At 31.8% G+C, this 13,538-nt stretch overlaps 4 protein-coding genes across 5 annotated transcripts in view; 1 reads left to right on the top strand and 3 right to left on the bottom strand.

The window, feature by feature from the left end:
* Positions 1–921: 921 nt before the first annotated feature.
* Positions 922–7,784, bottom strand: LOC126776903 (ras-related protein Rab-30-like). Its single transcript, XM_050499765.1, has 4 exons — positions 7,378–7,784; positions 6,908–7,091; positions 6,050–6,201; positions 922–5,712 (listed from the first exon to the last, which is right to left on the bottom strand). The coding sequence occupies exons 1-4, from the start codon at positions 7,546–7,548 to the stop codon at positions 5,611–5,613; spliced, it is 609 nt and encodes a 202-aa protein (XP_050355722.1). The 5' UTR covers positions 7,549–7,784; the 3' UTR covers positions 922–5,610.
* A 633-nt stretch (positions 7,785–8,417) lies between these two features.
* On the top strand, positions 8,418–10,232 carry LOC126776860 (speckle-type POZ protein-like). Of its 2 annotated transcripts, XM_050499701.1 has the most exons (3): positions 8,418–8,556; positions 8,776–8,900; positions 8,980–10,232. In XM_050499701.1, the coding sequence occupies exon 3, from the start codon at positions 9,120–9,122 to the stop codon at positions 10,140–10,142; it is 1,023 nt and encodes a 340-aa protein (XP_050355658.1). In that variant the 5' UTR covers positions 8,418–8,556; positions 8,776–8,900; positions 8,980–9,119; the 3' UTR covers positions 10,143–10,232. The 2 variants fall into 2 exon arrangements, with proteins under 2 accessions (XP_050355658.1, XP_050355659.1); XM_050499702.1 differs by lacking the exon at positions 8,776–8,900 and having other exon boundaries at positions 8,495–8,556.
* Positions 10,233–10,538: 306 nt separating this feature from the next.
* LOC126776924 (probable RNA-binding protein EIF1AD) overlaps positions 10,539–13,538 on the bottom strand; it is a 58,619-nt gene continuing 55,619 nt past the window's right edge. Inside the window, exons 2-3 of the mRNA XM_050499791.1 lie at positions 10,993–11,197; positions 10,539–10,906 (exon numbers count right to left, since the gene is read on the bottom strand). Of these exons, the coding sequence (XP_050355748.1) occupies positions 10,553–10,906; positions 10,993–11,115 (477 nt within the window). The 5' untranslated portion in view covers positions 11,116–11,197 and the 3' untranslated portion in view covers positions 10,539–10,552. The remainder of the gene's footprint in view (positions 10,907–10,992; positions 11,198–13,538) is intronic.
* Positions 11,435–12,370, bottom strand: LOC126776688 (DNA polymerase subunit gamma-1-like). The gene is made up of 3 exons (XM_050499310.1): positions 12,277–12,370; positions 11,962–12,078; positions 11,435–11,627 (listed from the first exon to the last, which is right to left on the bottom strand). The coding sequence occupies exons 1-3, from the start codon at positions 12,312–12,314 to the stop codon at positions 11,435–11,437; spliced, it is 348 nt and encodes a 115-aa protein (XP_050355267.1). The 5' UTR covers positions 12,315–12,370.

Below are 13,538 nucleotides of genomic sequence, written 5' to 3'. Positions count from 1 at the left end.
CTTTACGTGCTTTCCGAGGCATGGGAGTGAAGACACTTCCAACTTCTAGACTCCGGGCTACTATTGAGAATTTTCGATAGAAAACCTCAATAACTTTTTATTAGCCCGACCTGGGAATTGAACAAAGGACCTCCGGATCGGCGGCCTTACATGCCGCGTCAGAAAATTCTCAGTAGCAGCCCGGAGTCTGGAAGTTAGAAGTGTGTACACTCCCGTGCCTCGGAAAGCACGTATTTCCGTTGGTCCTTCGCCTGAACTCTTTCCGGTCGTGTCGGATTGCCGTCCCATCGGATTATGAGAGTTAGGGATCACTTAGTTGTGTGTCCATGATTTGATTAGATCATCACCCCGCAAATTATATTGATATAATTAATTTGTAAAATAAGTAATTACCAGTATTTCCTTTATTACGTAAAACTTGGGAGCGTTATCTTATAGTCCGATATACTCGTCGGACAGGGGTCGGCAATCTGACACGACTGGAGATGGTAGGATGTAGGTATCGCTCATTCCCTATTTATTCTACCACCAAACAGTTTCACAATACAAACTACAACAGAAATGCAATAAACAGTAGTACAAAGGTCTTAACATTTTTTAATCCTGTGGGCGTCCCGGCGTGTTGATGATGTAAAAAGTGGCTTATATTTAGATTGCATATTTATTTATGACTAAAATAACTATTTGTCGTAATAAGAAAAATATATAATGTAATAAAAAAATAGTAATGAAACCTTATTTGTTTTACTTGATCATAAAATTTATTTTCAATATTAAAAGCACAATTATTTATATTTAATATTACCATAAAAAGACAACTTCAATATTTTAACCATAGAATGAAAGAAATATTCATATTTAATTTTGTTAGTCTGAATAAAGATAACAGCAGAGAGCATATTTTAATAAAACACAATCGTATCGAAAGTGATAATTTGATTTATTGCATTACAATAATTTAGTTCTTTGGTGATATTTAATTTCTATGACCGATGACACGAAGAGATTTGTAAGTAGCTATTTCAGATCCAATTTGAACTGTACATTAATTAAAGTAATCATAATTATTAAGCATTAACAACTCACTGGTCTATCTCGCTATGATAACTGTCAAAATTGTCAGACTTAAAAATTACATCCCTTATTAAAAAAAAAAAGTTTTAAATAACGGCTGTAAAGACATAGGATGTCTTTTTCTTACGAATGTAAAATCGTTGATGTCGGAAAGAGACAATTTGGTGCGTAAACATTCAGCCGCCATGTAACGTTCATTAGTAACATTGTATATATTTTATTATTCTATATGAAATTTAGTTAACTACACATATTTAAAGCCAACATCGTTGCACTAGTTAATCAGGCAAAGCATTTAGATAATTTTGAGTTGAATCAGTGTATGTATAGTGGCGGGTACGAGACGTCAAGTGTCGCCAATCCATACGGCAATTAAATCGATTCATGATTTAAAGTCAAATGAAATTAATAAATATACGAACATTATGCAAGACTAATTTTAAGTATCAATAAATAGTCATCAAACTAAAACATTGAAGTACGGTAAGTTGATATTTATAAAATAAAATCTCTCAATACTATTCCATTATGTACTATTAACAACTGAAGGACAAAAGCCTTCTATCCTTATAAGAGGCCTTGGACTTCTATCTTCCAAGTAACTTAATTGCAAATTAGTAAATAAATACTGACATTTTAATACACACTTTGACAGTTACATAGCTAAAAAAAAACTCGATAAAAGGCTACTAAAAACAAAACGAGTTTCAGCAACTCTTCAACATTCTTCAAGACGATTCATTGCACGACTATCACTATCACTATACAACAATGACGTTTATATTTAAAAAAAAAAATCGAAACAGACACCAAATTGCAAATAATATCAATGTGATGATATAATATAGAAACGCTACATTAAAACCAAAAAAAAAAAAACAAAAAAACCGCACCTACAATTGCAATAAATATTAATAAATAATTAACATTAGAGTAAAATTAACATGTTATGGGCACACATTGTATAACATTTCATATAAAAATAAAAAATAAAAAAATTTAAAAAAATATATCCAGGTTTTGTGATGACTGTACAAGAAAAATTAAGATAAAAAGATAATTGTTATCTCTGGAGGTCCGTTTACACATGCACACTGCAAGTCGAGTTAACTAATAACGAAGAGGTGAATTTAAATAATAGCACAAGTATCATGAATGGGCTTGATAAATTATAAACAAACGATATTGTTTACTTTGCAGACAATCTCTACATAAATTAGGCAAGACTAAAAATAATCCTATAACTTTAGTTATAATTTAATCTCGGAGATCATACATTTACTAGTAAATTCATTTAAATCGCACGTTACGTTTATATAGATGATAGGATACTTGGAGAAAGTACTAGCTGATTTTCACTGATAAATTTGATTGTATATGATTATTACATGTATATTTGACGAAAAAGAGTAAATCCCGCCAGTTCCGGTGCCGGTGCCGGTAGAATCCATATTCCAAACCAAAGCTTTAAATTTAATTTATCTTGTAAAATGATGATTACAAAAATATTTGTAAGATACTACTTAGTACTGCCAAATTAGTTAGCCAAGATTGTATACAATATGATCGGCGACAATATCTGGAGACTGAAGGTGCAGATAAAAAAAAAAATATATTTATAAAACTTGAATATCCTATCCGACACTAATTTTGGCTACAATCCTCTATGTTCTCACAGCCACCATAAAAGGCTTTTCGGGTACATGTGTGAACTGGCCTTAATACATCTAACAACAATGATAATTAGATAGCCAGTATAATTAAAATACTTAATTTAAAATAAAATAACATTTATATTAAGCAAAACGATATTACATTTAAAAAAAAAACGAATTTAAAGTTAAATTCAACAATAATTCTATAGTTACATAAGATTATATAATTAATACCCTAAATGGCTAACCACTGAACGCTCATTGGTCGCTTATAGCGTCATCAACTGCCATCGACCAATAACCGTTCAGATTTAAGTAAAAGTGTTTAATTTCACTTTCATTAAAGTTTCGAGGCAAGTTTGACAAATAGCTTAACATAATTCATAATTATTAAACCAACAACAAAATTGGAAAATCGATTCAAATATATTTAAGTTTAAAAAGATCATGTGTAATGTAAGCATTCTAATAACTGACTAAGATTTTATTAATATACGTTGAAAATTAGCTTTATAAGAAATATAAAAGTAAGACTTTTAATAAAAAATGTATCGTACAATTAATATATGTATATAATTTCATCTAATTATCATTGTGGTATTTACAATCTATATATATAAAAAGAATGCTTTTCTTTCTTCTTTGTTTGCTCCGTATGCGTTCCTATACAATCATCCGATCCAATGAATTTGTACATTCGCTATCAGATAATTGTTTACAAAAAAAAAATAGGCATTGCAACGCATACCAGGAATTAACTAGGAATAAATTAATTAAAGTCAAGATCGGCATTAGTCTAATTCAGAATATAATTAACATTAAAACCTACACATTGTCTAGTTAACCTTTCACGGAACACTAATAATACACTAACAAATTTATAATAAAAAAATTTAAATTGCAACAGCAAATCCGTTAACTCGACAACTCTATCACAATTTCATGTCACAATGATATGCCTAAACTTGATAACGCTATTAATTACTCAATGTATATCATCACCGGATAATTTCAAATGTCAATTTATTCTAACAAATCTAGAGAGAATGTAAGCTGACAAAACACGAACGAAGCGTTCAATTTACGATGATTTCAATACGTCAAATTTGTAGTTTGGAATCGTCCAATGACAGCAAGCGTAAATAAACAACTTTGACTTTGAATTAATAATATCCTGGGACATTATTCACACACGGCCATCTGATCCCAAACTAAGCAGAGCTTGTACTATGGAAGACAGACAACTGATACTGCAAACACTACTTTTTTTTTGTAAATACATACTTATATAGATAATCTATGATTTATGAATACAATGATATACTCGTCAAAAAGTCGTCATCGGAGCTTTTGAGGTTAAAATGAATATAAGTAATTAATTGGAACAGTGTTGTATTATAATAAGAACTGTTTGCAGTGCATAATAGCAGAACTATTAGAAAATCGCAAATATATATTTATATAAATTCAAGGTTTGTTTATCTTTATTCCTCCCGCCACTGGAATATACAAACTTAAACCTAATATCTACGATTTGTGAGCAGCGTTCGTTTATATTTAATCTAGCGAGGTTGCACACTCAAAGAAAGAAAAATGGCGCATTCAGTCATACAATAATAATTAATACAATTCATCAATCTATCTCACAACCATTTCACAGTCATTTATAATAAAAAAAAAATTAAAAAAGGAGAACACTAAGGTCAGCCACCATAACTATTGTACCATTTGCATGTGTTTTGATTTTAATGAACAACTGTAAAAGTCATTTTTATATTTCTTTATGTTGTCTATATGAGCCGAAAGGACTACTTGACAGAACACGTGAATCTCAACCGATAATTGCTGGTTCGATCGAGGAAGCACGGCTGTCTTCGCGTGATTATATTTTATTTATAATTTATTTCGTTTACTGAGGAAAACCGGACGAGTCGGGTGTCACGTGATGGAATAAGCTCGAAACCGCCTTAAAAAGGGAGGAGGCTATGCAGTCTGATACTTTTCTTTTTAGTTACCAATTATGTAAAATACTAGTTATAATTAAAATCATATTAACTGGCAACAGATGTGTTAAATCAATAACCGTTACAGCAAGTACTCTTTTGCTACACTTAAAAAAAAGGAATTAAAATAATAATAATAATAATTACCAACTGAAATAATACTAAAATGATAAAAGTGGAAAAATCTTTCAGTGTTAAGTATCCAATCATTTCACTCAAACGAGAAAGTTGTATTAAACTAAACACATGAAATTGTGACAAAGTGTATGCTTAAAAGCAAATGGAATGATTTTAGCACTACATTATAATATTAAGTTATTAAGTGTTTTTATAGAGATCATTTATTTTCTATTTTATATTATACATATAACAATAAGAAAAAAAAATTATAAACTTTTCTATAACCATGTGAGTCTGAATTTAATAATTTAAGTAAAAGATTTAATAGTTTAAGTACCTTACGACAGCATGAAAAAATTCAATTGGTGGAGCATTCTGGATGATACATTAGCGACACAATGTTCAGTTACCTTATTTACTTAAGTTTCTCACTCATAATCCATAATATTAATCTTTGCTTTAAATATTTGCTTAAAGTTTTACTATTAATGTAAACTAAAGTTTATAATTTTTTAGTTCTTGTCATATCAATTGAATTATATGTGCATTGATTTTTCATATTAAGTACGAAGTTTCTAATGATCAGGAGAAAAATCCTATACATAAAACTGACACCACAATGACAAAATAATAACGAGAGTTGTATCATGATGATGGTCATAGACTATTCTTCATTGGGTACCCAAAAAATAAATTAACTCTATAAAAACAACGAGTTTTACAACACTAGTAATATCAACGAGATAAATTCGTTAGGTTTATGATCGGAGACAGCATGAGCCATCTCCGACAGATGTCGTCTTGCCGTTAATTGGGCCTAAGCTGCCGTCATATTTGGGTAGCTCCTTGCATTTTGCTTGCTGAAATAGAATATATACATGAATTAGAAACAATTATTTATTGTTAATTTTAAAGTATTTTAATTTATATTTAAAATACCCTCTCCTCTCCCCCCGCTTAAGGAGTTTTGACAAATGCGCATGGTAGGGGGCAACAGATGCATTATGTTAATACAATCTCCATAGCACCTGCAATCTATCCAGAGAACAATCCACACAGGTATTTTAGTGTGGGTAAGAATTATATGTAACCCAGATTCCCCCAGGAAGCCTAGTTCATTTGAAAGTATTCCCAGCACAATAAAAAAATTGCAATATAGTCAATATATTATGTACTAAATCAGTTATAAACAAATACCTCCATTAGTTCAACAGCTATCTCCATAAACAGCCTTTCCACATTCTCTGCTTCTTTAGCAGATGTTTCTAAGAAATACATCCCATGTCTTTGTGCAAAATCCTCTCCTATATGCCGAGGGATTTCTCTGTCTTCTCTATCAGTTTTATTACCTTGAAAAGAAATTTGTCCTATTAGTACAGTATGGTAATTGTATATTGTATTACAAAATAAATAGTTAATTGTATTCTTATTAATCCATATGCCCAGGATATTAGGCATAAAGTTTAATAATTTTCACATTAATGCGAAATACAACTCATCACAAGATCTCTCAAACTATCTGCCCGATTGACTTGAAATGTGTCGCTAACTCCTTCCCCGAACGTAGATGCTTACTAAGAACAGATTTTATGCAAATCCTATCCAAAATACATTTTTCTTATTATCTACCAGTGCGAAGCTGAGACAATTAGCTAATATGATTTATAAAATACCTTAAGCTAGATCTGTAATAGTAGTTTATAGCCTTCAGTTATACATTTGTTTTTATTCATTAGGGGAGATGACTATTGTTTCTTACCTTACTACATGAATAGATAAGGGTTAAACAAATTACTTTTTACAGGCCTCCCAATACATGTACCACTGAGCATTATTGTAATTCAGAAAATAATTACTCATTATTAATGTATTATATTACTACAATGCAAAACAATCAACAATACCAATTATCCTAATTGCATACCAAAACATGAAACAAACAAAATCTATTAAAAAAGAGAAATCTGTAATGCTATTTATAAACATTTGTTTTTTTAAGAAATACATAATAAACAATATAAACAATTTATATTACATTTAAAAATTAAGACTTACCAACTAATATTCTAAGAACCTTATGACTAGCATACTCTTCAATTTCTCTCAACCAATCTGGCAAGCAGTCGAATGTTGGCTGGCAAGATATATCGTACACCAATATCAATGCATGTGCAGAACGGTAGTAACTCTGGGTTATTGATCTGAATCTCTCCTGTCCGGCAGTATCCCATATTTGTAACTGAAATGGTGTACAAATAAAAATTGAATTAAAATTCTAGTATGACTTGCTTAATAACTAGTAAGTCATTAATAAAACTCGGCCATTAAAATGTATGTTACTTAATTTTTATATTACTTTAAAAATATTCCTTTTATTATGTGCGTCAATCTAATATATTCCTTTTTTTTTCAAACAAGTAATAAATTTGAATTTTTTTAAATATTACCGAAAAAAACTAGGTAACAATACCAAATATAGCAATTGAAGTATATACTATAGGCATAGTGCGTAATATCTTGCTCACCTTCACTTTCTCTCCGTCGACTTCCACAGTTTTGATCATAAAATCAACACCAATTGTAGCACCTTGGCCTGGTGGGAACAAGCCTTGTGTGAATCTCCGCACTAAACAGGTCTTACCTACACCAGCATTGCCTACTAATACAACTTTAAAAAGAAACTTATAATCTTCCATTATGAGCACCAAATTACATTTGTCGAAAACTAACTGAAAGGAATTATAATAAATTATCACCCCCGTTCACTGTTACGCTTTAGTGAATTGACAGGCATTACATTGAGATATGATGCTGATATTCTATCAACCCGATTAATGTACGATCAAATAAACATTATAGATAAGATTAAAATATTTTATTAAGATTTAACATCCGATTCGAGATTCGAATACAACACACACAGTATACTATAATAATAATATTATGTACTCTGTGCCCTGTGCTGTAAGTATGACAGACTGACAGTAGAAATAGAAAATAATATCGACGTTTCGATCAAGTGATTTTCTACTCTGTGAGTTTGACATTATTATGCCAAGTTCAAAAATAGTATACCTCAAAAAAGTCGTGTAATTAGGAATTTTAAATAAAAAATATTATAAACATTGTTGTGGCAGTTTTGTTTCTATAAACTTTCAACCATCATAATTTTACAAACTAACATTTACAGGTAACTAAAGTTTCAGCCAATTCAACTGAATAGTTATTTTAAAACATTTTTATCGAATAATTGTTCAGACGAAAATTCTAACAATCATTATTTGGGGTTCTATTGCGTTGATAAAGGCATAATAGTTTTACTCATATATCTTCCACGTACAGACAGCGATCTGTTACAGATTTATTATATGTATAGATAATGAATGGTAACATGTTTCTTTTAGTTTTGAACTTGTTATTTTACAACACACTATTACCAATTTTTTTTTCCTCATACAAGGTCGTGTTTGAGCTTACATCATAGACGACGTACATAGGTAGCGATAAGACCGCCTCCACATATGTATTATGTTTTATTGTTATTTATTCTTAGCATGCGTTATGTGTACTGTATAGAGGTATTAATAAATAATATTTTACATGTGCAATTACATTGTAAGACATGCAAAATTATTTTAACACATTTACACATTGAGTGGTGAGGAATCCTGAAGATAATGGCAACGCAAATGTATAACCGTAGGGTAAGGCTTCATACATTACACTTACTGTAAAAAATATAAAACGATGATAATTCAGAATACTTAGACAATATCCAATAATGAAAAGCTGTAAACGGTATGTATTGTATTAACAAGACAAAAGCAGATAGTGATTTTAAAAATATATTTAATGTATAACAGGCGTTAAACCTTCAAAACGATACAAGGTACTATACTCCAGTTTTATTTTTTATTTTCCAGTTGATTGATTTGTCATTAGCTGAACATTATTTATACTCTGTGATGTTGATAATCAATCTGACATAAAAAAAACAATTTCTGACCATTAATGTGAAATGATAGTTAGTTGATATTGATGATATGAGGTAGTCGACTATTTGGTGTTGTTGTCTGTTGATTCGTTGTGTAAACACATTATTGATTTTTAATTATTAATTTTTACAGTTTGCTATTTTTCTCTTTTCATATTATTGGACTATTGTTCGTTACATGTTTGCGGCGAAAAGCTTTATTAAATTATTAAAAATAATTAAAGCGCAACTAAACTAGATTTATTAAACAAAATCCAAGTAATAAGAAGCAATATGTCAAATTTGAATTATACGACGCGCACTGAAGGCCAAACGAAGATTAATACAATCATATGGACTGTACCAAATTTTGTCAATTTACTTGAAAATAAAACGGCGAGAGAGTTTCGAACCGAGAAACCAAAAGATCCATGCGCAGATTCTATGTATTCACGATTTCACTTGAAGATGCAATTTTTAGGACGAGACAATGATATAATTGAAATCTGTTACTTATCACCTAACCCAGTTTTTTTGAAATCAATACTAACTATTTGCTTAAAAAGATTTGAAGAGCGTTCAATAGTTATAAAGGAGTATCACACAGTTCAGGCTAACAAATGGCAATATTTAGCTACATTATTCAAAAGAGATATTGCGGGTTTTGATGGTCGTGACATATTTCTTTTAAGCGACGGTAGCCTCAGATTGAAATTTCAATTTATTGTGACAAATGATATTAAAGTAGACCATTCTAATGTTCCTGAAGCTCAACTGAGTAATGACTTTGAGAATCTGTTAAATAATGGTTTGTTCTCTGATATCACAATGAAATCTGCAGAGGGGAATGAATACAAAGTCCACAAGGCAGTACTCGCTAGTAGGAGTGTGGTTTTGAAGGCTCACTTTGAACACAACACTACAGAGTGCCACACAAATATTGTAGAATCTCCACTAGAGGCTGAAGTACTTACGGAAGTTTTGACATTTATATACAGTGATAAGGCTCCAAGAGTTGAACATATACCTGAAAAATTGCTGGCAGCTGCTGATTTCTATGAACTAAGTAGATTAAAAAGCTTGTGTGAGGAAGCATTACATAAAAAATTAACAGTAGAGAATGCTATTGAAACTTTACAGCTGGCAGATTTGCACTCAGCTAAAATTCTAAAACAATTGACTTTGGAATTCATAAAGGATGGCCAAGCTAAGCTCATTACTAAGACAGAGGGATGGGCCAACCTGAAATCGGTTGAGTTAATAAAAACTATTTATGATTATATTATGACGGATGATGTAGAAGCCGATATTAAATAATTTTGACTTATTACATAATAATTAGTAAGTGATCGTACCTGTACAATATATTCCACTTCTTAAATTATGCTTATATTTAAATCCTAGGCTTTAGAAAAATTATCTCTTGAATTAATAAAATATTTAAAAATGTAATTTTTTTTTTTAATATGTAAAATAAACATAAGCTACCCCTACTGCTTGTTTTTTTTTTAAAGTTACCTAATTCATTAAATGCTTAAGGTCGTATTAATTGTAACTATAAAATATTAAAAAAAAATTGATCAAAAAGAACAAATAAATTCCTATTTTATTATTCTTATAATTATGTTAAATAAAATAAAATCCATTGTCACTATACAGCTATACAGAGTCCAAACACAGCATTAAAAAGGTAATTAAAAGAAACTGACAGAGTAGTGTATATTTATTTATTTACTACTATTTTCTATCTCACTATTGCTATCACTATCATCACTAGAGTCACTAGAGTCTGTTTCACTGCAATACTGAGTCATCTGAACCCTATTTGTGTTTACAAACAAATCATCCTCACTAAGTGCCTCATCTTGTTTTCTATTGTCATCAAATGCTTTAGGCCACAAATTGTTTTCTTTGTAATATTTTATAGAGTCCTTCTTCATAATTTTTACTATTTCCGCTTTTACTTTGTCTCCCTCTGTTATTGGTTCGACTAGGATGTAGCTTCCACGTTTTACCCATATATTTTTTCGAAACTTAGTAGGCATTGATACTAAATATTCTTCACCGACAGGAGTAGTGACCTGTAGTAAATGGGATTGAATCAAATTAAAAAGAATCAATACATAATGAAATTAAATAAAAGTGATAAGGTTTGTTTGTAATATACCTCATGAAGATTGTTTCCTCTACTTTTCAAAACTTTGACAATACTTTGATTTGCTTTCGGCAACTCATAATCGTCCCACAAAGCTTCATTCATTACATGCTTCCTTTTCGTTACTTTCGACATATTTAATACAATTTTTTAATATATAAATAATATAATCAACGTAGAAATATAAATTATAAACGGGTCTTGTTAACTATTAAACCTAACTTCATAGTTAACAAATGTCATTGTCATTTTTGACGTGTAATATCAACGTTGACAATTTTTTTATTAGCATTTCTCAGTCATGGAAGTTTATTTTTCAGCCTATAAATATGATAAAATAAAAGTAATATAATAAATAAAAATAGTATAATAAAAGTAGTATAAAAGTAATATAATAAATAAAAAAGTAATATAATAGATAAAAATTTAAAAAGAAACAAAGATAATGGTATTATTAATTTAATTTATACTTTTCAAGAACATCAAAAATAGTTAGCGATTCTCCATCTGGTATTCCATAACCCTTTTCCAAGCCATGGGGATTTGAAGGTGTGGTACAACATAGATTAGCTTCTTTTCTTAATACTTGATCTACTTCTACTGGTGTGAAGAAAGCTACTGACATTGGTAAATCATGTATACCCACCCTAAAAAAGTAAAGGGTATTAATTTATTTAATACTTAATTCAAGCTAATCGCGATAGGTAACGCCAAATCAACAATTCTTCTTGGTCTTTTACATAATTACCCAGCGCGAAACAGGAAACATACATGAACTTGGCTTCTTGTTTGCAATAAAGGCTAGTACAGCCACCACAGCGCTAGTAGAGCGCACTCGATGGTCCATTGTAGATACTCAGATTTAGATTCCACAATTAACTATATATGTTAATGTAATTTGTATATTATACTCTTTACAATGGTAGTGTAGACCGCTAAAGCTTTTATCATTAGATTACTATTAGTAAATAAAAAAAATACATTTGAGAACAAAATGCTCGTGTGAAGAGATTAGTTATCTGTAGAGCTAAAGCTGTTTCATATCTGTGTTCGTCCAGTACTAAATATCTCACTTCGTCGTGAAAACTTAAACAGAATCTGTAAAACATTTATGTACTCAAGTTAATAAATATATTTAGTAATGATATATTTAAAGATATTAAGTAATATTTGCTATTACTTTTGTTACTTTATAAATCGATTTGATTCAAATTTGTCTACAAAACAAGTAACCAAAATTTAAAATTGCAAAGTTAAGTCATAAACATTTATAACATTAGGTAGATTAATAAATACCTGGCTCTTGGAGCGAGGTGTGCCATGCTGACTAGCATGAGGTGCAAAAAATCAGCGGCAGCACTCTGCACGGCCCAGTTGAGACGAGTGCCTCCCTAGCGTCCACCAGCTTGTTCCAGCAATCTAGACAACCTGCCTTCTAGAAACTTGCTGGAGCTTCAGTCTATTCAATTGGAAATATTTCAAATTATAAACCGTTATTTAATTAACTTGAATTTAGATTACCTCAAGACATATAACGAACCCCAATAAACCCTATAATATCGATCAAATATTTTTATGCCGTGGAGTACCGGCTTAGAATAGTACTTCCCCAATCTCATCCCGTGGGTGTCGTAATAGGCGACTGGGGGACGGGGAAAAGGGGGAATGGGCAGCAGCGTCCCTCCCCCCATAAATATCTTACCCCCCTACTGCGCTCGCCAACACGCCTGCCAAGCGCGGCGAGTATGGGCAAACCCTCATTAATGGCAGATGCGCCCAAAAAAGGGCCCCTAGTTACCGGCAAGCCCGCTAGGCCCGACCAAGGTAGCGGTCGCGGTATCGACAGGGCAGGGGGTGCTAAGAATATCCGGTTCACGGCAGGCTACCGTATAAAACGACTTCACATGGCAACGTACAATGGACGCTCGATGAGGCTGGACCATCACCTCGCCGAATTAGAAGTAGACTTAAGTCATATAAACTGGCATATACTGGGGTTATCTGAAGTCCGAAGACAGGGGGAGGACACGATAACTCTAGAGTCCGGTAACTTACTCTACTTCCACGAAAGTGATAACCTCTCCCAGGGTGGTGACGGTTTTCTAGTCATAAAGGTTCTCATTAGCAGCATTGTGGAAATCAGTAGTGTGTCCAACCGGGTAGCGTACCTTGTCCTAAAACTTTCCGACAGGTACTCCCTGAAGGTCGTACAGGTATATGCGCCAACTTCGACATACTCTGATGATCGAAGGTGGTCAAAGCGATGTACGAGGACATCGCAAAGGCCCTCAACGACACCTCGAAGGCCCACTACAATGTTGTTATGGGAGACTTTAATGCTAAAGTGGGAGTATAAGATAGCGGTGAATCGAAAGTCGGACCTTACGGCTGCAGAAATCACAGGGGGCAAATGCTGCTAAACTTTCTCGAAGCGCAGGGGCTCTTTTTGATGAATTCTTTCTTACAAAAGAAGCCTCAGAAAGGCACATATTTAGAGATGTTTCTGTGATCAACAGGTTTAATACCGGAAGTGATCACCGCTTGGTTCGAGGCACTCT

This window comes from Nymphalis io, chromosome 21, assembly GCF_905147045.1.
Source record: "Nymphalis io chromosome 21, ilAglIoxx1.1, whole genome shotgun sequence".
In the NCBI taxonomy this organism is placed as follows: domain Eukaryota; kingdom Metazoa; phylum Arthropoda; class Insecta; order Lepidoptera; family Nymphalidae; genus Nymphalis; species Nymphalis io.
This window is presented reverse-complemented; position numbering and strand designations above follow the sequence as displayed.